Here is a 26,142-nt window from a genome sequence, read left to right on the forward strand (position 1 = left end):
TTACACCATCAGGAGCAATGACGCTCTGCCCTGGAAACACTTATATCAGGAAAGCACAGGTGCTACTAATCAGCCCAACCCTGATCACATTCGTTTCCTGCTGCTGCTTTAAAACCTGGGCCGGATCCTCCACATTATCTTCATGTGGAAGTATGCTCTCCCTGCCACAATATAAATATCTCTATATTGTAGTAAGGCTCACAGTACTATCATTTCAAACTGGGACACTCGTGGATTACACAGGTTCTGTGACTGATTAAAAGCAGACTTGAAGTCAGCCAGCCACAGAACCTGTGTAATTCATGAGTGTCCTGATTAAAAGGAATAAAATGCGAAGCCTAATTATGATCAGTCATTTAACAGATTGTATTGCCCTGGGGACCAGTGGTGTAGCTAGGTGCCACGGCGCCCGGAGTAAGGGCATGTTTTGTGCCCCCCCCCCCAATTTGTAGTAGGTGAGGCTCCTGCGCAGTGAAAAGGGGCATGGCCTAACATTATACCACACACCATAAAGCTCATTGCACATTTTAGCGAACTTTGTAATACCATTTACACATAAAGCCACATGCTCTACTGCCAATTACACATAAGGCCACACATGATGCCCATTGCATGCTATATAACAAACCGTAATTTAGGCTCCTAAACATCAGCTGATTGCTGTACATGGTTTATTACAGGCTTTTGAAAATATCTGCCAAGTGCTGCTGCTTGATTACTACTTTTCACATATCAAATATTACCAGAGGGCACGCCTGTGAGTGTGACATGATGACGTCACTTGCAGTACTCGTGACACAGAAGGAAGCAAAGGCCAATTAAAGCTTTAGGGAGCACAGACAGGGTTAGTCATACAGGCATACACACAGCATGCATACGCATCATACATACACAACACACAGCATACATACACACCCATACAAACACACACACACACAGTACACACTCTGCATACATACACACACACACACACACACACAAAGCACTGCATATATACAAACAATACACACACATACACACTGCATATATATATATATATATATATATATATATATATATATATATATAAACATGTCTGTCTCCCTTCCCCCCTGTGATAATGTACACAGTCCCACTGCTTGTGCTGTGTAGCACTCTCACCCTCTGCCACACAGGTCATTCAAGACACCAGCCCCTTCCTCTGGTGATCGGGCTCTGCTGGGAGAGCTGCTGGTGCTGTAGGAGGCCCGGGTCGGCAGCAGGCAGAGACGAGAGTATGAGGCAGAGAATCTGCCCACGCGCTCTCCCGGATCTCACACTCACGGTGCAGGGAAGTGCAGGGCTGGCGGCACCCTGCATGTCACCCGGGCCCCAGCACAGCGGTGAGTGGGCGGGTGAGCAGGCAGGGCTGGCGGCGCCCTGCTTGTTACCTGGCATAGTGTGTGAGCAGGGAGGCGCAAGCGGCTGGGGGAACAGGCAGGGCTGGCAGGTGATGCAGGCACGTCTCCGGCGCCATTTGATCTTCCGGCGCCCGGAGCTGGTGCTCCGCCAGCGCCACCCTCGCTACGCCCCTGCTGGGCACCAACAGCCCATCCACATACATGAGCCCAATTGTCTCAGGCCCAGAGGCTACTATCAGGATTGAAGACCAAAAAACGACATCAGGCAATGGATGAAACTGCACACAGAAGTGTCACTGATCAGCACTAGAGTGCTGGGGAGAATGGAGGAATGGTAGCAGCAGAGTATCCAGGACATTGGCTCTTAATCTGATTGAGTCGGATGGCTGCGTGTTCGGTCGGATGATGTTTTGTGTTTGCGCATGTGCAGAGGCATTTCTGCGCATGTGCGAACTCTGTGCACTTCCGAATATGGCGTGAATTCCATATAGAAAACAATCGGTCGGAACAATCTGAATAGGGGGTGGAGAGGGGTGTGAAGGGCTGTTTGGACTCATTACCAGATGGGGGAGTTGTTCACATGAAACATCCACTCGCGGTCCGTTCGTTCGGCGTTTTAGCGCATTCTGACGGTGTGAGCGATCCGTACGGTAGGTGGGACTAAGAACACTCGGTGGCCGTCCGAAAATACGCCTCCATCTCAGTCAACTAGAATAAGGGCCATTGTCCGGTCATTTTAAAGTTAAAATTTTTTTTTTTAAGAATTAGATATAATACGACGCTTGTCTGATGAAGAAAAGCAAGAAAAAAAAAAAGTTTTTTTTTTTTTATTGCCTTTATTTCTTAACCTAGCCTCCCTTGAGGGTGACACACTTGGTCCAACGGGTTTCCAACTTGTTAATAGCGTGTCTCAAATCCTGGAAAATACTCATTGACTCATTCTTCCCAGCAAGACAGAATTTGACATTTTGAAACAGGAAGCGGTTTCTCATGACCAATCTTAAGGTGCCCTCACACTAGAATGATTTTTTTGCCGATTGGCTGATTTCTGATAAATCGTCTGATGTTTACCGATAATCAGATAAAAATCATCCGATATCGGTCCGAAGCGTGCTCCCGTTGATCTTTTGCTAAATCTTCTGATCATAAAGGCCAACTTATTGTCCAACAAGTTGGACCTGATTGACTCGAGATTTATCCTATGTGCAGGAGGATCAATCTCTTGGTTATACCCAATGGCACGAGATTGTGCATTGGGTCCTAAGGCCCCCATACAATAGTCCGACTTGTCCTATGGACAAGTTGAACCTGATTTCCCCTGCAGCAGGGGACACACGATTAGGCACTTGATGTGCCAAGTTTTGCATATGATAAATCGCATGGATTTATCATATGAAGCCCCCGGGGAGCTGCAGGAGGAGGGAGCTGTGCGGGGGACGTCAGCGGGCGGGGTATGCCGGCTTATAGAGAGCCAGGCAGAGGGAGCAAGGGGAGGCTGCATAGGGAGCCGGGCAGGAAGCTATTGCGGTGACAGTGGGAGCAGGGCGCCGGGCAGGGAGAACTTGAAGGCGCTGGCTGCCGGGCAGCGGCGGGAGCCTGGAGAAGCAGGGCACTTAAAAAAAAAAAAAACCACCCATACAGATGACTAGGAAGCCATTGATTGGCCTAGACCTCTCTCATCCAATCAGCGATTGGCTGATCGGAAGGGGATCGCATCCAAAGGGCAGCGAAATGGCCCAAAACACGTCCGATTTACATACAATCGCTCGAGATTGTATCTAAATTATCTTGTTTTAGGTCATATCGTCCTGGTGTGTACCCCACATTACATGCTGCACGAAAGATCAGAAGATTTAACAAAAGATCCATAGGAACGCACACGGGATCTTAAGAAAAATCTTTGGTAAAGATGTGCGCTTGCCTGAAATCTTTAGTTCAGGATGGACAAAAGATTTCAATACTAATTTATGCGCACATGTTACGATCGCAGATCTTTCTAGTGTGTGGGCACCTGCACTGATAAACCGCTCACTTCAAAATGAGCGATTTATTACAGATATGCAATGTAATAAATATTCAATCTAGTCACCGAAATGGAGATTACATGCTACTTACATGAAAGACAAGTTCTATGCGCTCTGGTCACCTTGTAATAACCACGTAGAATGACCTGGGTCGCTGACACCTCTACCTATACCTCCAAGTCATACTGTACTGGCACGTTCTACAGCCTTGGTCACATAGGGGAGTCGATGTATGAAGCAGTGATAAGGGAGGAGAAGTGTCCCAAGGCAACCAATCAGCACTGAAGTAATATCTATAATTTGCATAATATAAAATTATACAGAGCAGCTGATTGGTTGCTTTATACATCTACTACCGCATAGTTCCCTGAAGAAATATTTCATAAGTCCACAGTTTATTTTTTATGGGTGTTTGCGAAGCTTTACGGGATACAACACCCTCCTTTCCCCTCAGTTCACTCCCTTCTCTGCACCTCACCCCACCGCTGCATTTTCTTCGCATATCTGAAGATGATGTCATCTCAACTAAAGGTAGTAACTCTTCCCCTATGGGATTTAATACGAAATAGAGCGTAATACATATGATGGGGGCAGTCTTGTGAATCCAAATACCAAGTTGTAAGAAAACATTTGTCTTCCTTACTGCAGTTATGACTTGTCATTTGTAGGGTTTGCTGGTTGTTGTGGTGCAGGGGTAGTCACACACACACACACACACACACACACACACAGTAAAAGCTGAAAGCGTGTTATCCAGCTGGTCAGTAATGAGAATACAGACATTCTATCGCTGATGAAGAGAATATCTATGTGGAGTTTCTATGTTCTGACATTGTTTGCATGGGTCTCCTCCTACTCTCCAGAAAGTAACCTGGACCTGGTATGGGCTATCAGCGTGGTATTCATTTCTAATACCACATCTCTAACAAACATTATACAGGGTCCTGGCTATCCTAGGTGCCCACCCTACCTGAATGCCCAACTGCACTGCACCTCTTGCTCTTCCCTAGTAAGGTTATTCCCACTTTCAAGCTAGCAGCCGCTGCTCAGCAAGAGGACTATAGACCGTGAATGAGAGACATTATGTGAATCATTAAAGCTGCCATAGGTTTGCCTCATGGCAGTGCCAGCACTGTATACAGTAGGTCTATCATCCTTTTTTGAATGGCCAAAAATTGCGGCAGACGTATTAAGCCTGGTGAAGAGATAAAGTGGAAGGCGATAATGCACCAGTCAATCAGCTGTGTTTGAAAATTTACAGCTGGGAGTTGATTGGCTGGTACATACCTTCCAACTTTTGCAGCTCAGCAGTCGGGACGCTGCTGCTGCGTGCCGAAGGCGCACCAAAATTTTCGGGGGATGTGGCCTAATTTCTGGGCGTGGCCTATACGCGCGGCTCTCCCGCGAGGCCACGCCCCCATTTTGCCGCTATGGGGGCATGACCCAGAGGCTCTGTGAGCCTCTAGCCATGCCCCCAGCCCATTGGCTGCGGGAATAGGCGCTGTGCGCATGCGCACAGCGTTTATTCCCCGCTGCTTAGCAGCTGACAGGGGGGACTCCCAACAGCCCCCCCACACCGCGGGACACTGCCGCCCGCGGGTGGGACAGCGGGACAGGCCCTGACAATCGGGACTGTTGGGAGGTATGCTGGTGCGTTATTACCTTCCACTTTATCTCTCCAACAGGCTTAATACAGTATTTCAAATGTTGGATAACAATTTAATGTAACTCTTTTGTTGTTTCAGTGCTTAGAGGGAGATACATTTATCCAGGGCTGCCACTAGATTTATATTTAGTCGTGTGTGTGTGTGTGTGTGTGTCCCACACGCTGCCCCAGCTGAATCCCACTGGTCCCCATGTGCAGTCTTCTCCTCCACCTCCGGAGGCTGGTGGCCATTTAAAATATGGCACTGACTTGTAAGCCAATCAGAGCGGCTCACTAGATGGTGCTGCATTTTAAATGGTACCCAGTGTCCGAGGTGAAGGAGAAGCCTGTGCTATGGAAACAGTTGGCTTCAGCAGGAGCAGTTCAGCGGAGGCAGTCAGGGGGTGCGGTGGGTGGAATGAGTGTCCTGGGCCCTTACCGCTCTGTCAGCACAGCCCTGCATTTACCAAGCACTTTAAAGCTTGATACAGCTGGCCCTAAGAGTGATAATCAGCCAGCCAATCAGTTCCTAACTGCCGTGTTACAGGCTTGAATTGGTGATAGTTAGGCGCTTTGGTACTTGTGTATTTTGGCGGCGCCCATCGCATCGCATACCATAAGGCATACGATGGTATGCAATGCGACGCGATATTGTACAATGCCATGCAATTTTAAAATTGTATGATATTGTATATGGCATACAATGCCATACAATGCGATGCGATTAAACATTGTATAAGCACCCTAATGGGTGCTTACAATGTTAAATGCACCCCCCCCCCCCCGCCACCCCCCCACTATAAACGTGAACCCGAAGCGTGGCGAGCGCAGCGTGCCCGCGAGGGGCGGCGGTATGCGTCCTCCGACCTTTTCATACCCCCACATATCCACGTCGGCGTGGAGTTGAGAATAGAAAGTGTGGTGAGCCACCGAGCCCGAAGCGTGGCGAGCGGACGCTGATACCTGTGAAGGTATCCGCGTCCGCTCGCCACGCTTCGGGCTCGGTGGCTCGCTACGCTCGCCACACTTTCTATTCTCAACTCCACGACGCGTACCACCGGCGCTTGCCACGCTTCGGGTTCACGTTTATAGTGGGGGGGTGGCGTGGGGGTGCATTTACCATTGTAAGCACCCATTACGGTGCTTAAAAGCACCCTTTAGGGTGCTTATACAATCTTTCATCGTATAGGGGGCAAAAATCGCATTGCATCGCATCGTATGCCATCGGGTGCATGGCATACGATGCGATTAAAACATCGCGCAATGTAAATCGGGGGCGCCGCTATAATACACAAGTACCGGCGCTTTCTCCATTTTATTACCATCAAATCATTGTTCTAGATTTTTTATTTTTTTTTACTCATTTGACAGGAATTCCTCATCTGGTCAAAAATAAATAAGACAGTTGTGTAGGACAACAATATGAAAGCCATGCACCTGTTCGAGAGGTAACAATTGGGGGCGAGAGTTACCGGTTTATACAACCAGAGCTCACACTCCCACTTCCAGACTTCACACCAAATAAAGACCTCAATGTAAAGGTTGACAGATTAAACTTCCTGCTGTACAGAGCCACTTGTTTGTACACCTGCTACAGTGCTGGAGGACTGGGCCAGGTGGGTGTCATCCTGTGTCATATCCTGTATGCCACGTGCACTACAGGAATTACATCTGCAACACAATACCATTATCTTATAAACAACATGGCGATAAAAACTGCAAAGTCGCTGCCTGTTTATCATTTCTGCAGCCAGAACCACAAAGTGTAATAATCCTAGAAGGTAAAAACCAGTGTTTTGCATTAAAAAGGATTGCCCCTTTAAATCCCACGGCCAGCAAGCCAACGGCAGTAGCTTTGAAAAGTGACTACTTCATAGTTATACCCCAGTATTTCATTTTCTGGGAACATAGCAAAGCACTCCATGGCATCACTAGTTCCACGCATAGCGTAGTTAGTGGCCATTATTTTTAAGGACGTCATGGGGGCCCTAGGAGAAAACCCTATTTTTCTGTGCTGGCCTACAAAAAATTGTACAAATTGGGCATTTCCAGATGGGGAATGTATGGAGTCAACACAGGATCAAGGACCATTCCAACTGATCAGACACATGGGGGTGTGGGACACTGGGCCGCAACGGCAAGCAATTACTCACATGAGCCAACAACACAGCTGATGGAGGGACCAGATGACCGACTAAGTCACTCTGATGCTTCTTCAGCAATTTGTTCTGGACCTCCGCTCAGGTTACTCCGTTTTCTGTGGTGGTTGATGAAGAAGGGGGGGGGGGGGGGGGAATCCATTAGATATGGTCATTTGCCATGGGCTTAGTGATCCACCAGGGCTATTCAATTGGTCCCAGAAATTAGCCTGCAGACTGCAGTTATTAGAAATTTATTTTTGCATCTGACCAGATGCAAAGCAAAAAAATCCCAGATATATACCCTGTCTTTCGCTGCTGCACGGTGTTGTCACATAGGTCCGGGACTTTATCACGGATTCTATGGAGAGAATTAAATTGAAAGCATGCAAGCAGATGGGGACAAAAAGAGCCATTCAATTGTGGCTCCTGTCAAGCATGATCGGCCGCCGGCACTGGCATTCAGCTCACTCCTCCCGACATTTACTAGCACGATATGCAGGATAAAAAAAGATCATTTGAATATCGCCCCACTATCTCTAGACAGGCGATCCATCACCATCTAAGGTGGACATACACTGCTGCGATGTCAAAACACATCCGATTTGTCCATTTTTCATCCAATACGTCGGATGAAAACAAGCCAAAATCGGACATGTGTATGGGGACTCAACAATTGAATTGCCCCTTTATGTTAATGCCTGAAAACAAGTTGAACAGGTGAGAAAAAGGGGTCTCTAATTGAATACCCCCCCCATTAACCCCTTCCCGACATTTGACGTACATATACGTCATGGCCGGGATGTACTTCCCGACACATGGCGTACATGTACGTCATGACTTCAAAGTGCCACCGCGTCTACAGACGCGGTGACAGAGGGACGATGTCTGCTGTCCCTGACAGCAGACATCTTCCCTCATTGCCCAGGGGGGGCAGCGATACCCCCCCCCCGTTCGGCGATCGCTGTGATTGGCTGTTCAATGTGAACAGCCAATTACAGCGTTTTCTGTGTGACACAGGGATCGGTGGTGATTGGTGCTGTAAAGTACAGCACCAATCACCACTGGGTGTAAGGGTGACACTGGTGTCACCCCACCTCACCCCACCTGCCCCCAAAAGGCTGTGATTGGTCCGTCGGACCAATCACAGCCATTTCACCACATAGAAAATACCAGAGACAGCTCTGCAGCCGCCATTCCGGTCAGGAGCAGCGTGCAGAGCGGTCTCTGTGGCCATCTGTGCCCTATACTGACCTGATCGTTGGTGGCATCCGTGCTACCAGCTCCTGGTGTGACTTCCTTGTGACTTCCTTGTGTTGTTGCTGCTGCTGCTGCTGCAGCAGCGTCATTGTGGCAGAGATTTAAATTGTGTGCTATAATTTTGTGCTATAATTTTGTATCTGCTCCCCCCTGCTGCCCCCCTTTTGTGCTGATCACTATAAACTAAGTGATCAGCACCTTTTTTGGGGTCCAGGGTTTTTTTTTTATATATATACCCTGTCAGGTTGCACCCACAGTTGTGTGCCTGCTGCCCCTCACTGCTAATCAGTGTTGCATCACTGATCTGCAGTTTTTTTTTTTTTGGAGAGTGCAGTGGGGTTTTGTTTTTACACCCACGTTGCTTTTGTGGGTGTCCTGTGGCCGCTGAGCGCTGATCAGTGACGTACATCACTGAACAGCATTTTTGGCACAGGGTTGATATAATTTTTTTTCTGCAGTTTTTTTTAATTGTTTTTTTTTTTTTTGGAGAGTGCTGTGGTTTATTTTTTTTAAATTGTTTTTACACCCACGTTGCTTTTGTGGGTGTCCTGTGGCCGCTGAGCGCTGATCAGTGACGTACATCACTGAACAGCATTTTTGGCACAGGGTTGATATAATTTTTTTTCTGCAGTTTTTTTTCTGCAGTTTTTTTTTTTTTGGAGAGTGCTGTGGTTTTTTTTTTTTTAATTGTTTTTACACCCACGGTGCTTTTACACCCACAGCGTCCTGTGGCCGCTGAGCGCTGATCAGTGACGTACATCACTGAACAGCATTTTTGGCACAGTGTTGATATAATTTTTTTTCAGCAGTTTTTTTAAATTGTTTTTTTTTTGGAGAGTGCTGTGTTTTTTTTTAAATTGTTTTTACACCCACGGTGCTTTTGTGGGTGTCCTATGCCCGCTGAGCGCTGATCAGTGACGGACGTTACTGACCAACATCTGTGCTCAATTTTTGGCGCAGGAGCTTTTTTTTTTTTCTTTTAAACTTACACGTGTTAAAGCACTACATACACACTACATACCCCCCGTGTTGAAATAAAGTTTGTACCCCCCCCCCTACACTATACACTACACTTAAAAATAATAAAAATGTCCCAATCATCGCAAAGACTGTTTTCAGCGGAGGAGGCATATGCCCTTATTGCCTCTGACACTGACACAGCCAGTGATGAAAGCGATGAATTTATCGCATTGGTTTTAACCTCCTCTTCCTCCTCTAGTGATGAGGGACCCCCTCAAAGACGCCCCCGTAGAGCAGCTGAGACCCCCCCCCCAATGATTGATCTCGTATGGACCCCACCACCAGACAATTTTGAGCCCCAGGTTCCTGAGTTTTTGGCCAACCCAGGAATCCAATTTGATACTACAGGCCTCAAAGAAATTGACTTTTTCAAAGTCTTTTTCTCTGATGATTTTATAAATTTAATGGTGGACCAAAGTAATTTATATGCCCAGCAGTTTATTGCCCAAAACCCCACGTCATCATTTGCTAGGTGGACCCCTGTAGATGCAGTAGAGATGATGACGTTTTGGGGTCTGGTGTTACATATGGGCATAGTTAAAAAGCCAGAAATTAGGCAATATTGGAGTACAGATGTTCTGTACAGCACCCCACTTCATCGTATGGCCATGACCCGGACTCGTTTTGAGACAATCCTTTAATTTTTGCATTACAACGATAATGCACAGTGCCCACCCAGAGATGATCCCACCTTTGACCGGCTATTCAAAGTCAGGCCGGTCATTGATCATTTCAGCGCCAAATTTGCTGAGATGTACATCCCCCAAAAATTCATTTGTGTGGACGAGTCACTTATACATTTTAAAGGAAGGGTTAAATTCCGCCAGTACCTTCCCAATAAGAGGGCAAGGTATGGCATAAAAATGTATAAGCTGTGCGAAAGTACCTCAGGGTACACCCACAGGTTTAGGGTATATGAAGGGAAGGACACAAGAATTGAACCGCCAGAATGCCCCCCCTCCCTCGTAGGTGTTAGTGGAAAGATTGTCTGGGATTTAGTGCACCCCTTCTGGATAAGGGTTATCACCTCTATGTGGATAACTTTTACACCAGCATCCCCCTGTTTAAGGCCCTTGGTTCAAGAGGTACAGCAGCTTGCGGTACTGTGCGCAAGAACCAAAGAGGCCTCCCAAAAACGCACGTTGCCCAATTACTGAGAAAGGGTGAAAGCAGGGGAATATGCACCGAAAATATGTTGTTGGTCAAATATAAGGACAAGAGGGATGTCCTTATACTGACAACAATTCACGGAGACAGTACCACCTCCGTCCCTGTACGAGGTACCAGTACCCACACCTCAAAACCTATTTGTATCCTAGATTACAATAAGTACATGGGCGGAGTGGATCTTTCAGATCAGGTACTGAAGCCGTACAGTGCCCTGCGGAAAACAAAAATATGGTACAAGAAGCTGGCCGTGTATATCATCCAGATGGCACTGTATAACGCTTACGTACTATTCCGTTCTACCAGCCAGACGGGGACATTTATGCACTTTCAAGAGGAAGTCATAAAGGGCCTAATATTTGGGAACCAGCAGGCAGAGGGCCCCAGTACTTCTAGTACTGGCCCCAGTACTTCTAGTACTGGCTCCCGTATTGTATCAGGGCAGCAAACGAAATCCCCTCCACTGGAAAAAAGGGCAGGACACAAAAAAGGTGCAAAGTTTGCTATAAAAAGGGAATACGAAAGCAAACTATTTTCCACTGTGAAACTTGCCCCGACAAACCCGGCCTATGTATGAAGGAGTGCTTTAAAATATACCACACATCTATGGATTATTAGGTTCATCATTTCACCGTGCTTCGGGGGTATTGCTAATGCGACATAGCACCCACCAATCATTCCACCAGAATCTGTGCTGCAAAATCCAAATATCACTCCTTCCCTTCTGAGTCCTGCCATGCACCCAAATGGTATTTTTTGGTCACATATGAGGCATTGCCGTACTCGGGAGAAATTGGGGCACAGATTTTGGGGTGCTTTGTCTCCTTCATTCCTTGTGAAAATGAAAAATTTTGAGCCAGAACTGCATTTTTGGGTAAAAAAATGTAATTTTTCATTTTCACAGCCCAGTTGTACCACAATTGGTGAAACCCCTGGGGGTTTGAAATGTACACTATACCCCTAGATGAATTCCCTGAGAGGTGTAGTTTGCAAAATGGGGTCACTTGTGGGGGGGTTCCACTGTATTGGTGCTTCAGGGGTCTTGCTAATGCAACATAGCACCCACCATTCATTCCACCAGAATGTGTGCTGCAAAATCCAAATATCACTCCTTCCCTTCTGAGTCCTGCCATTTTTGGTCACATATGAGGCATTGCCGTACTCGGGAGAAATTGGGGCACAGATTTTGGGGTGCTTTGTCTCCTTCATTCCTTGTGAAAATGAAAAATTTTGAGCCAGAACTGCATTTTTGTGTAAAAAAAATGTAATTTTTCATTTTCACAGCCCAGTTGTACCACAATTGGTGAAACCCCTGGGGGTTTGAAATGTGCACTATACCCCTAGATGAATTCCCTGAGGGGTGTAGTTTGCAAAATGGGGTCACTTGTGGGGGGGTTCCACTGTATTGGTGCTTCGGGGGTCTTGCTAATGCGACATAGCACCCACCATTCATTCCACCAGAATCTGTGCTGCAAAATCCAAAAATCACTCCTTCCCTTCTGAGTCCTGCCATGCACCCAAATGGTATTTTTTTGTCACATATGAGGCATTGCCGTACTCGGGAGAAATTGGGGCACAGATTTTGGGGTGCTTTGTCTCCTTCATTCCTTGTGAAAATGAAAAATTTTGAGCCAGAACTGCATTTTTGTGTAAAAAATGTAATTTTTCATTTTCACAGCCCAGTTGTACCACAATTGGTGAAACCCCTGGGGGTTTGAAATGTACACTATACCCCTAGATGAATTCCCTGAGGGGTGTAGTTTGCAAAATGGGGTCACTTGTGGGGGGGTTCCTAACTTTTAGCATCTTATGGTGCCTAGAAACCTACATGGTGCCTAAAAAATAATCTCATAAAAAGGAGGCTCCAAAATCAAGTAGGTGCTCCTTCTATTATGAAGCCTGTGGTTTGGTCAACGTGCACACTAGGGCCACATATAGGATATTTATGAAAACAAAAGAATTGGGGGAATCAATTTTTAGTCACATTTCTCTAGTAAAATCTACTGTGTTCCTTAAAAAAATGTATTAAAATTGAAAATCTGCAAAAAAAATTAAATTTTGAAATTTCACCTACACTTTGTTTTAATTCCTGTGAAAAACCTAAAGGGTTAACAAACTTCCAAAATGCTGTTTTGAATACTGTGAGGGGTGCAGTTTTTGAAATGGCATCATTTATGGGGGTGTCTCACATACAAGTCCCTCAAAGTCACATCAGAACTGAACTGGTCCCTAAAAAAATCAGTGTTTGAAATTTTCTTGAAAATTTTAGAATTTGCTATTCATATTTTAAGCCTCCTAGTGTCCAAAAAAATTAAAAGGAGGTTGAAATAATGATGGAAACATAAAGTAGACATATGTTCTATGTTAGTTATTAACTATTTTGAGTGGTATGATTATTTGTCTCACAAGCAGAAAATTTAACATTTTGAAAAATTGCTAAATTTTCCATTTTTTTACGACATTTTGGTATTTTTCACAAAAAAACACAGACTGTATCGACCAAAATTTACCACTAACTTGAAGTACAATGTGTCACGAGAAAACAATCTCAAAATCACTGGGATAAGTAAAAGCAAAAAAAAGTTATCCCCACTTAAGTGATACATGTCAGATTTGAAAAAAAGGGCTCTGTCAGGAAGGCAAAAACAGGCTGTGTCGGTAAGGGGTTAAATGAATAAGGATAACTAAATTGAGCCCTTAATGTGCTTTTCTCGTGAATCAAGGAGTGTGGTTTGTATTTCCTGTGGGGGACCTTGCGTGTGTTTTTAATACTATTACTAGTGCTAATTTTTTGCACTGGGTGCTAGTAGACTTCGGGCCAGTCTTGGATGGAATTTTGCTAGATCATATTTTGTCCCAAGTTCCCATGTTTAAAATCTCCTAAACAGACCGTCATACACAGCTCTTTATTTAGCAGGAACGGGTCTGCCCCGCAGAGACTCAGGGGCGCCCACATTGCCTTTCTGAGGACACTCCACAGAATTACAATCTACACATACTACTCTGTTGGGGTGTTGGAGTTAATGAAGACATTAAAATATAAAAGCAAGGATCCATTTTATTATTACGTTAGGACCGTTTTTATCTTTTATGTGGCGCCATCATGTGTCTATAGCGCTGTACAGGGAGAAATTACAGTGAAACAGGCAACTGAATACAAAATAAAAGTACAAACCGATGGTACATGGTGAGAAAATAAGTAAGATAACAAAGTGATTTACAGTTAAGCAGTAACACTGAAAAACCCTATGCCAGTGATTTTCAACCTTTTTACCTTGCGGCACACTAAATAAGATTTTAAAATTGCCAAGGCACACCATGAGATCCCCACAGGGCAAAACACATTGGCCCCCACATGAAAAAAACAAACCTATTGGCCCCCATATAAAAAACAATCACACTGGTCCCCACAGGTAACACAAATAAAATACATTGGGCCTTTAAATTAAAAGAAGAGACCAGTAAATAACAGTTGAACTGGTGGTGGCTGTAAACTGGTTTGGGCATCTCTAGATCTGGGGGCACACTTGAGAACAGCTCAAGGCACACTAGTGTGCCACGGCACAGTGGTTGAAAAACACTGCCCTATGCCCTTGTGTGGGCGATCAGAAGGCTTCAGAGTTGCTGATTGGGAGCACACTAGAGATAGTTCAAGCAGAGAACCAGTGGGCGGAGGGATGGGGAACCGTTGGCCTTCGAGCTATTTTTTGAACTATGCATCCCAGCATGCCCTGCAACAGTTTCAGCATGGACAAATATCAAAACTGTTGCAGGGCATGCTGGGATGTATAGTTCTACAACAGCTTGAGGACCAAAAGGTTCCCCATCTCTGGTTTACAGATTGATCCTCTTTACTTCCGGAACATTTCCATTTTTCTCTTAGAATACTGCTCAGTTTAGCTTCATAAATCGCAGTACAAATTTGTTCTCAAAATGGGCAATACCATGTGCACTGCAGGTGTGGCAGATGTAACATGTATAGAGTTAGATTTGGGCGAGTTATTTTGTTTCTGTGCAGGGTAAATAGTACTGCTTTACTTTTACAATTTAGATCTCAGTTTCAATGCACCCCACCCAAATGTAACTATCTCTGCACGTGACACCTGCCCCACCTGCAGTGCACATGGTTTTTCCCATTCTGAGAACAAATTTGTACTGCGATTAGATCTGAATAAGGGTCTATATCCAGAGTCACCAATTGGAGTGGGTATCCTTTGCGACCCATGCTCCATGTCATTACAAGATATACCTGTACCACTACCACAGATGCTTCCTCTATTGATCCATTTAGATACATGACAACACAAAGTGCCACACAGCTGGGTGGTTTTGTGTTTATACGCCAGCTTGAAATATCAAAATATATTGTAATGTTTATTTTATACAAGTTCTCACAGCTGGATAAGAAATGGAGATGAAAATTGGCACGGTTATCAAGCAGCGTAAAGAGTGGTGAAGTTGCCCATGAGAACAGCTTCTACCTATTATTTCATAGACTGTGAATGCTATCTTGAACCCTCTTGATTGCTACAGTATGTTCAATTTCTCCACCCTTTACACTGCTTGATACATCTCAGTATGGAGCTCAGTGGTTTGGTAACACAATTAGGCCCTTATTCTGGTTCGCTTGCAAAGGCAAATTCCTTGTCAAATGAACAAAACATGCTGCACTGCAGGTGGGGCAGATGTAATATGTGCAGAGAGTTAGATTTGGGTGATTTATTTTGTTTCTGTGCAGAGAAAATACTGACTGCTTTATTTTTACACTGCAATATAGATCTCACTTTGAAGTAAAACCCCACCCAAATCTAATTCTCTCTGCACAAGTTACATCTGCCCCCCATCTGCAGTGCACATGGTTTTGTGCATTTGTGAGTGAACCAGAATAACCCCCACAATTAAGCCGTTCTCATGGGGCCTACACACGTAGCAATCTAGTGAGATCGCTTAGAAAATGCCAATACATCGCTCCATGTGTAGGGGACATAGCGATAGTGATGTGCAGCCCCGCACATCGGTATTGCCCCGGCGAATAACATTCAGCATGCTGGATAAATCAAGTTACACCGTGTTCACACTGCCAGTGTGAACAACACAGGTTTTACCTGGCATTGATATACTGGGACTGCAGCGCAGGACCCCTGTTCTCACTGCTAAAGCAGATTCCCGGGTGAAGCAGTTCTACCCGGTAATTTGCCTTTTGACATTTTTTTTCCAGTGTGAACGGGACAACCCGTGTCAGCATACCCGGGTCTCCAACCCAGGCATTTCAACACAATTTGAACCGCCGTTAAAAGGCAAGTTACCGGGTCGACATGCTTGATCTGGGAATTGCATAGCAGTGAGAATGGGGTATTAATCGCCGGGGGTTAAGGCCAGTGTTGTGTTGCTGTGTGCTGAGAGTTCTGGCATCACTCAGAGCACTCATCTCCCCATCTCGCTATGTTTGTAGGCCCCTTTAGACAAGAGTGGTCCTTGTAATGACCTTAATAAACAAACAAAAAAGCCAGGAAGTGTCCTCGGACACCGGCTAGACCCTCCAAGCTCTCGCGTCCTGTAGAGATCAACTTTTTGATCATTGGACACATACTGTAAGTAATCCAGAAATTAATACAAAAATGAGTTTAGGTCAGAGGTGTAGGAGACAATGTCCCCAACCTACATAATACTGATCCTTTATACAGAGCTCATAATATCTCAATGAAAAAAATAAACGAACAGTAAAAACAAAAAAGGACACATTAGACATTGTACACAATTAAATAACACAGAAATATCTATATACAAATTCCAATACATGTGTGGCTACAGGAGAGGCAATCCAGGCAATTAGCCCATTTCCTGCATGGTAAGGTCCAGTGTATCTGGGATCTCGTATTGTAAATACAAAACAGAACAATCAATAAAAGGTAGTCACTCCCAGGCAGAGGAGTAGGGCAGCCATTCCTCATAGCTACTAATACTCCACATTCTATCTGGCCACAGTAGTTTCCATGAGATAAAGCTCCAGTTCACTCCGTGATAAATATCCACCATTGGCTACAAAAGACCTCCAGGTGTGATGTCCAAGCTCAATGCCCACATTTCTGGGCATCATTTTCCAAAGTCAGAAGATGAAGACATCACTGCCACTGTGGACTGTAAAGAAGGCTCCTCCCCTCCCAATTTGTAAAGAGCAGGTGGTCCAGGTGATGCCTATAACCGGGTCTGAATGTTGCTTTGGTGTGCGTCCAAGACGCCGTTGTCGTTCTTGGCTACCTCCTCACACGCAAAGTTAAGGAAGCTCGTTTTGCTCTTCTTTATTTTCCCCCTGTGTTGCAAACAAAACCAGATGGCTCTTAGCCCCACCAACAGGTCCTGCTTCACTCCTTCACAAACAAAGATGTTCAGGAAAGGATCAAGGGCACTACTGATGCTAGTGAGGACAAAGGAGATGCGGAATGCTGGGCGGATGAGCTTCTCAGTCTCACAGTTGCAGTAATTTGAGTCACTCACATAGGAAAGGATAAAGAGTAGCACATGGTAAGGGAGGTAGCAGATGATAAATATGGTGGTCAGGGTGAGAAGGAGACCAGTAATCCTCCTCTTATGTTCACGTTCCAGGCTGGGTACACTGTGAATAACTCGGATGATAGAGCAGTAGGAAAAGACAAAGAAAACAAGCGGTATGAGAAAAACCACAAAGATTCGGAAATAATTGAGGTGAGCCATCCACTGCTCCATGGGATACTTCTCATAACAGAGCTCCACGTTCTGGCTAGAGGTGAACAGATCATCTCTGCTCAAGAAGTAACAGTGAGATGCGAGGATGACCAGCCACACCACCAAACAAGTCACCAAGGCCTTCCTCATGCTCCGAAAGGACCGTGATCGTAGCGGAAAGACTGTGGCAATACAGCGGTCTGTGGCTATACAACTGAGGAAGGCAATAGTGGTGTAGAGATTGGCGTTGAAGAAGAAGCCCACAATCTTACAGCTGAGAGTACCAAAGAGCCAGTCCTCCTTGGCGGTGTAGACTATCCATATGGGGAGAGTGAAAATGTACATGAGGTCAGAGATGCAAAGGTTGGCCAGATAGACACCCAAGATGTTCTTCTTCCTGATTAGCTGGACAATAACTCCGGCCGCCGTCAGGTTGCCCAGTAGCCCGACAACGAAGACGATGCTGTAGATGATAGGGAAGAGGATGGCTTCATAATGTTCTTGAAACGGGCACGACTGGGTTTCGTTACACATAGTCGCACTGCAGGTTCAGTCCAGAGGTGTATCCTAGCAAACGACAGCAAAAACAATCAGATCGGTCCCGTTCAGCCACCAATACTCCAACCCTTGTGGAATATTTATACAAAACACACACACACACACACACACTATATACCAGATACTGTCTGCTGATCTGTGGGGAATCCAGGGAGAGAAATGGAACCTAAATGAGGATTACAACAATCTCTTAGAACAACATGGATGTATGCGGTGGAAAAGCTGAGAGAACAAATGTCAGGCTCTAATCAGATCGGTATATGGGTACCAGACATGGCAGTATTCAGACTCTTATTTCATAAATTAGAATTAAAAGTTAATGAGCTGAAGGAAAACAGGGTAACAACATATGTACCATGTGACACTGGCCAAGGATAGGTATCCCTTGTGTTCTTTTCAACACCAAAATGTACACTATACACCACGGAAGGCTGAACCAGTCCTTGAGATCTACCAACGGTCCACATTTTCCAGATCACCGAGCTACTGCACATTTGTAGTCATTACTAACTGTCACATTTTTCAAACCTGCTGCATTCATTCCTACTATAGATCCACAGGTTGCCTGAAAAACATGAACTGTTGGTAGATCTTGGACAGGTTTGGCCACCCTTGCTTTACAAAAAAGCCTGAATGCCTAGAGAAAGCACCAATAAGCTTGTTTAATTTTTTTAAACGCATCCTATAACATGACTGTTAGGAGCCTATTGGTTGGTACTTTGTCTCCTACCACTTTATCTCTGCCAGCTTCTTAAATCTCTGTGTGTGTATTTTATCTGCAGGTATCCATTGGAGATTGTTGATGTCGCTAACAAAAACATTACGTGGGCTATTATATTCAGCTTAATCGGGACTCAAAAAAGTGCATTTTTTTTTACATGTGGATGAAAGGAAGAAGAAATCAAAATAAGTCTGATAACAAAGAATCCATATAAGTAGCTTAAAGGAAAACGCTCCCATTCCACAGAGATTCCGCAACGCCTGAAACAAAGGTTCCCACAAGCGCGACACTACAGATAACTCATTGTAGTAACACCACAGTCCAATAACAATCCTCTGTCAGAGACAATACCAGCCAGTCTCTGCAATGGACTTTATGGCTTTGTCTCACAGAGAGAGTAAACAGATGATAGTCCGCTTCATTGAGTCCTAAATGATCTGGAATTTTCCAACCTGAGCATAAAGCCCCTTTAAGTGCCTCATTTCCTTACTTGCTATCAGCTGCAGTGCCCAGTCCAGGGCCACCGTGACCACACAAATAGTCAAGTACTGACTTGCATCAGTATGTAGGTGTATAATTTACAGAGGTAGACTCCACTTGAGTGCAATATATAAATACCTCAAACAGAATGCTGGCTGCAGGATTCAGCGTGACATTTCTACTTCCTAGATGACAAGGAAGCAATGGAGAAATCCCTAGAAGGAGTATGGTGATCAGTACAGCAGGGACGCTGACCTTGCCCCCTTCTTACTGCATAGTTAAAAACAAGTATCTGACTAATCATCTACATAGGTACGAGACTGTCAATTATGGGATTTACAAAGTTTTAGAGGTGGAATATTAAAAAGCAAAAACTCCAGATTTTCCGGTTCCGTCATATGGAATAACATTGGCGGCAATTTCCAGGAAGCTATTTAGAATTTTGTGAAATTTGAGCCCTAGGGGCTGATTCGGTATCAATTGCCGTCCTTTACCATATGATGTATCCTATGCGACCCCCAGCAAGTGCTGCCAGATCTGATCCTTCTGATCTTATTGAATCCGATGCGCACGGTACCACGCATCCGACCAGAATCCTGAGTTAATACGATTTGGGGACTTTTCACCCGATTTCTCGGCCTGATCCTTCGGAATCGGCTGAAAAGGGGGCGTTTAGTTTGTTCAGAGGGGATACAGTCATTGGGTCACCAGCATGTTGGTCGATAGTCATTAGGTCGACATGCAGGAATGACGACAGGGTCATTAGGCTGACATGGGTTAGGTCGACATGTCAAAAGGTCGACATGGTATTTTTCACATTTTTTTCGAGCTGACATATGCCGACAGGCGGTACTTCATGCCCTACCATCCACTAGGGCGTGGTGGGAGAATAAAATAGTGTGCCGAGCGTAGAGTGACACCGTGCCCGAAGCATGGCGAGCGCAGCAAAATAAGGATCAAAAAGGGTTGAAATTACCTGTAGGGTAAAGGGGCAGACTAGATGGGCCAAATGGTTCTTATCTGCTGTCAAATTCTATGTTTCTATGTGAGGGGACGCGGTGCTACATTTCAGTGTCCATGTCGACTGTGTCCACATTCAGGACAAAAAAATAAGTGAAAAACCCCACATCGACCTTTTGACTGTAGACCTAACCCATGTCGAACTAACCCATGTCGACCTAGACTCATGTCAACCAACAGTGTGGTGTCCTAATAATCCATACCCATTCAGCCATTGCCAGAGCAGCGATATAATTCAACCAAAAAGGTTCAAAGCTTAGTTTACTGAATATCTCCCAAAAGTGCAATGGAATAAACTGATACTATAAAAATATATCTAGCTCTGTTGTATAACTAACCTTTATAGTGTCTAGGACCATTCAACTATGAGCCATCTGTGTGGTGCCACATGTGTGGTGACGGGGTACAGAACACAGAAGATTTCACCACAAAGGCCTAAAAGGGTCACTTGTCAGTGCAATAATGAGTGTTCAGCCATGTACAAAACCCCATTCTCTCATCACCCGAGAGGGGGAGTCTGGGGGGAGGGTGTAAATTCCTCTTGCAGAACCCTGATCACGATGGTGTTCAGCTACATATGCCTCTGTGTTGTACCGTAGCCCATTGCTACACCTCAGCTTTAAACCATGTAGTGCAGTCAGATATCTGGTTTATTATTAGGTTTTTGTGTCCCCCCCCCCCCCCTACGGGCTACATTGCCCTTTGCACCAGTTATCAAATAAGCTCTAAGAAGTGATCCTATATATTTCAGGGACGGAGAACCTTTGGCACTCCAGCTGTTTTTGAACTACACATCCCAGCATGCCCTGCATCAGTTTTAGCATGGCCAAATAGCAAAACCATAGCAGGGCATGCTGGGATATGTTGTTCAACAACAGCTGGAGGGCGAAAAATTAGACATCCCTGACATATAATTAAAGCCCAATGCTGCTACTCACTTGTATGGTGCACCATCCAGAGGTGAATTTGGTATTAAGCACGTCCCTGGGGGAGGCACCTGGATGCTTGCTAAGCAGGGTAATATGGCTTCAGGGTGGCAGTGTTCCGTTACTATTTGTACCGACCACCACCAACAGTGGGGTAAAAAGTATGGATGGTGAAGTGGTTAGCATTACTGCCTCACAGCACTGAGAACATGGGTTTGATTTCCAACATACTGTAGCCCTACTGTGTAGAGTTTGTATATTCTCCTTGTACTTGCATGTGTTTCCCCTGGGTACTACGGTTTCCTCACACATTCCAAAAATAGACTGGTAGGTTAAATGACTCACAATAAAAATGAAACCTAGTGTGCATGAGAGCACATGTGTAGACTAGAGGGGCCAAGTGTTCTTATCTGCCGTCAAATTCTATGTTTCTCTGCTAGAATCCTGGCTATATATGGAACATATTACCCAGTTGGAATGCTGGGACTTCTTATATATAAAACAGCGAGTTATCTCTATTGGATTTTATCATATTGTATACTAGCATTTATAATACAATTTGAAATGCAGTGTGGTGACTTCTACTCAGAATAAATGTTTAATGTGTTTTTTTTATTAGCAATTAAAATTTTGAATTTTTAACTAACCATCTTGTAAATCATTCAGCCAGCGCGGGCACATATTCCTATTTTTTCTTAACTTCTTTAAAAATAAAAAAAAATGTCTAGTGTGTACAATCAATATCCCTAAGGGCGGGATGTATCAACATACATCGCCGCCCTTCGCACGGCAGGGCACGGCACGGCAGGGCTGCGGTAACGGAGACCCCCGCGATACCTGTGATGTGGGCTGCGGGGTTCTCCGTCACCTCCCGGCGGCTGCCAGCGTCCCCCTGCGTCTCCTCCTCCCCCCTGAAGCCGGATGTCCTCCCGGCTGTGACACCAGGGGGAGGAGGAGGTTAAAGGAGGACGGGAGGGGGGGGGGGGGGGGGCGGCGCGCGGAAGGCGTACGCCGAAAGAAGCCCATAGGCTTCTATAGGGTATCGCCACCCTCTGGGTGGCGAGACCCTGGCCAGCGAAAACGGGGCGAACCGGTGATGATACATAGGAAAATGCGGAAAAACGGGGGTTTTACCGCATTTTCCCTTTAGTACATCCCGCTATAATTCTGCACGCTCCCACACATCATTAACAAACCACCCCGCCCCCCCCTCACCCCATCTGCTGAACATGCAGATAGACTTTATAACTCACAGAAAGCTGATCGCTGTGATCGATTATCGAACCATTGTGTATGCATACGATTCACAGTATGCATGCGTGTCATCAAACAACGAAAAAAAAATCTATTTTTTTATTGGCTACCTGCCCGCAGTTTGACTGACAGAACGTCCTGGTTTGAGAGGTGGTAACCTGACATGCCCAGGGAAGATGTGCAAAGTCAGCTCTGGCCATGATCAGCCTGTTTCTATCGCAGAGGTGTGGAAGGGTCAGGGTTACACACAGACTGCACACACTGGAAAAATGGTGAGCGAGTTGTGATGGGATTCGCAACTGTGCGAAGATCGCCAATATTTTTCTCAAGCCATTCGCACACTTCCACGAGGCGGGATTACACTCTGGCAGGGTGGCAGCTATCTGACTGAATAACCCCCAATATCGTATGACCAGCAGCACCACCACCGATATATTCAACTATATCGACGGTGTCCCTAGTCGTCTAATGTGTGTGGGCTTTAGGAACAGAAGAGTGTCGGATGCAGGAGAAGCTTGGGTCGGAGGATAATGTAACTGTGCATGTAGAAGACTTTTCTTGTGCTGTATTCAGTGGCTAAAAGGAACTTATCTAGGCTTCCATCATTATGTGATGGACATCAACAGAATGCATCAACATTCTACTATAATGCAGCTTAGATTACAGTGTATATGTGCATTTGTCACTATGATACCAAACACTGGCTCTTAAACGCTCTGACCTGAGCATCTAAATTGCTTTAATAGTCTTCCAGCCCACTTCCCCAATTCTAACCACAGCCCAGACTTATTAACTGTAAAGATCTAAAAACTCTTTCAAGTCTCTACTAGAAGAAAACAAAACACAGAAGATCTGTCTGTACCTAGAATCAGTGCGGTGGCTTTCATGTACACAAGGTGGGGACTTCACAACACAAATCATTGTACCGAAATAGTTCAGTGTCTGAAGTGCCCGGGTTTACTCATAACAAAATCAGTCACGGATTTTAATGGGCATCCAGTGTGAGTTTGTGTAACTTCGAGACAGTCTGAGGTAGCATATATACTCCGATCATTTTTAAGCTTATGATTGCATTCCATCTCTTACTACCGAGAATACGTTTATTATTGCTATGCTTTACAATGGTAACAGAATATGTTGGCAGTAATGGGGCGTACACACTGAGCTATTTGAGGGCATTTTCCAAGCGATCTCACTAGATCGCTTGAATGCCCCTACATCGCTCCGTGTGTAGGGGCCATAGCGATGCGCGGCACTATCGCCCGGCGATTAATATCCAACATGCTGGATAAATCTATAATCGCCGGAGTCAGGGCCAGTGTTCTTACCGGAGAACACTGGCCCTTGACAGATCGCTCGGCAAACAGCGCTGACACATCGCTGCATGCTGAGCAATAGCACTGAAGCGTTCTGCGCGAACAAGCATCGCCCAGAACACTTTAGCATCTCCACTTGTGTAGGCCACATAATATAAATAGATAGATAGAATATAGGATAATAGAAAATTGATGTAAAACTATACTGTAGATGTGTGTGTGGTTGCCTATATTAAAAATAAAACCCTGAGCCCACATAGACAGCTATATAATTCCAGTGCGTGACTCTAGAATGTAACAGCAATAATATATTTGGAATTTTAAAAAAAAGGAAAAAGTTATATAATTTTTTTTTGCAGGATATCTCTGAAAACATCCATTTTTGGGGGCTACCCGAGTATAACCTAGATGCAAGGATGTTACTACCATAGGTGCAAGGGGTGCAGCTGCTATGGGGCCAGGAGCTGTTGTATGTTTTACATACATTTATCACCCTCGGTTGCTAAATAGGGGGCCCATACAAACTTTTGCTATGGGGCCTACGGATATCTAGGTGTATGCCTCTGCCTAGAGGCATACACAGGGGACCGCAGCAGGAATCAGAACACCACCATCATTATCATTCGCTATTGTAGCCTACGGGCTGCACATTGCAATGTTTTCCCGTGCGCAGTCAGGTGACTGATCATCAGCGTTCACGTTACACAACATACTGACCCTATCCCTGGATGTGATTGGTCATACATCCCTGTGTCACTTCATTTCTTACTGCCGTGAAAATACATAATCATCAGGACCAAGTAACGATAATTAATACAATGATTGCGTTGCCAGGGAAAGCGGAGTGTCCCAATACTGCTAGGTACCACCCATCTGCCATCTAGCTTGCTACAATAAAGTCTGCTACAACCACTGAAACACTAACAACATGCACACCACAATACACAGACACACAAGCAAGCACTCTTTATAGAAATTCATAGCTAAATTATAGACACACACACACACACACACACACACACACACACACACACACACAGTGCCTTACCTTGCAGGTAGCTTTCAATGGTTTAGATAAAGTGACAAGTCCCAGTTCCCAGCACTGCTCTTATATGTGCTTGACTCATCTCAGCTTGCCACAAATAACCAAAGGGGGCAGGAGTGATACCAGGGATGTGCAAGGTCTGTCCTATCACATCCTAATGTCCCCCTCCCTCCCAGGGGCCGGCAGACAATTATCAGCCACCTCTCACTTCACACTACTCCATAGAAAATACAGACTATTTATTAACAGTGTTGATTCACACATTAGGTTGTTTTTCTTTGGTTTATAAATGCTCGAGCATGGGGACATGGGCTGTTCTAGAGCCCTGTGGGGTAAAGGACGGTGAAGTACACTACGGGTGGTTCTCACTAAACGATCCTAGTAACTCCTAGCAGAGAGCATTCATCATTTCTGAGGTAAAAAGTTATCAGTTTCATTTAAACATCTTTTAAACGCTATTTATTAGCGGCATATGTTCCCTGCGCTCATTAAAAATAACGCTCTCCAACTGACAATCTGAAGTGTCCTCACACACAACTGCTGCAATTGTGCAATTCTCAGCGTGCCAGGAACTGTGCCAGGAACTTGTATGCTTCACAAGACTGCATTCATTTGTTATGCGATACTTGTATATCTGTTTGTGAGCGAGTCAATCTGTAGGTGAAGTGCAATGGTGCAGCGTCCGCAACTTCTTTTTTTTTTTTTTTTTTAACACACTTAAGGTGCCCATACACGTACCAATTACCCGGTACTTTTTGTGCTAAAATAGCATCGCATCCCATGCACAACATATGCACAATGATGCTATTTTAGCACAAAAAGTACCGGGTAATTGGTACGTGTATGGGCACCTTGTGTTTTGTCATGCTTAGTATACAGAATCAAACGCAGGCGCACACAGATATACAAGTGTCGCATCTCCAGGTATTTGTGCAGTCTCGGGACGTGGTATTGTCACATCACAATTAAAGACACACATGTCAGTGAAAAATATGCTAGACCACAATGGCCCTTATTCTGGTTCATTCGCTTGGATGCAAACTCGCACAGAGCAATGTTTAGGGCAAGCAGGTGTGAGCGAAATCGGTGAGAAGTCTGGTCGCTGAGTGCATGCTCCCATCCTTGCGAGCGGGGGGGGGGGGGGCTGGTGGGGGGGTGCTGGGCTGGGGCATTAGCATTTGTGTACACCCTGTGTTACATGGGTGTTCCGATTAAAACGCTGTGCGTACATATGCTAATGCAGTTGTGACGCACGTGCGGAGGCTTATACGTACGAGCGGTCTGGGCTACCCTTACATATGCGGACGCCATCGCCATCATTCGATGGTCGGCGACCATGGAAAGATGGGGGAGGTTCCCACTGGATGTTTATGTAAAACGTGCAAATGGGTGGTTCGGGCTAACCATTCGCAAGACGGGGTTTGGTTAATTCGCAAGAGTGCGTGCACGCGTCCGAGCGAATGAACCAGAATAATGGCCTAGGTGCG

The 26,142-nt window shown here is 45.3% G+C and overlaps 1 protein-coding gene across 1 annotated transcript in view; it reads right to left on the reverse strand.

Annotated features, from left to right (window-relative positions):
• Window positions 1-14,461: 14,461 nt before the first annotated feature.
• Window positions 14,462-26,142, reverse strand: part of LOC146035989 (G-protein coupled receptor 4-like) — a 57,064-nt gene continuing 45,383 nt past the window's right edge. Inside the window, exon 2 of the mRNA XM_083159726.1 lies at window positions 14,462-17,902. Within this exon, the coding sequence (XP_083015852.1) occupies window positions 16,829-17,869 (1,041 nt within the window). The 5' untranslated portion in view covers window positions 17,870-17,902 and the 3' untranslated portion in view covers window positions 14,462-16,828. The remainder of the gene's footprint in view (window positions 17,903-26,142) is intronic.

The sequence above is a fragment of the Crinia signifera genome, chromosome 9, assembly GCF_055691185.1.
Source record: "Crinia signifera chromosome 9, ASM5569118v1, whole genome shotgun sequence".
NCBI lineage: Eukaryota > Metazoa > Chordata > Amphibia > Anura > Myobatrachidae > Crinia > Crinia signifera.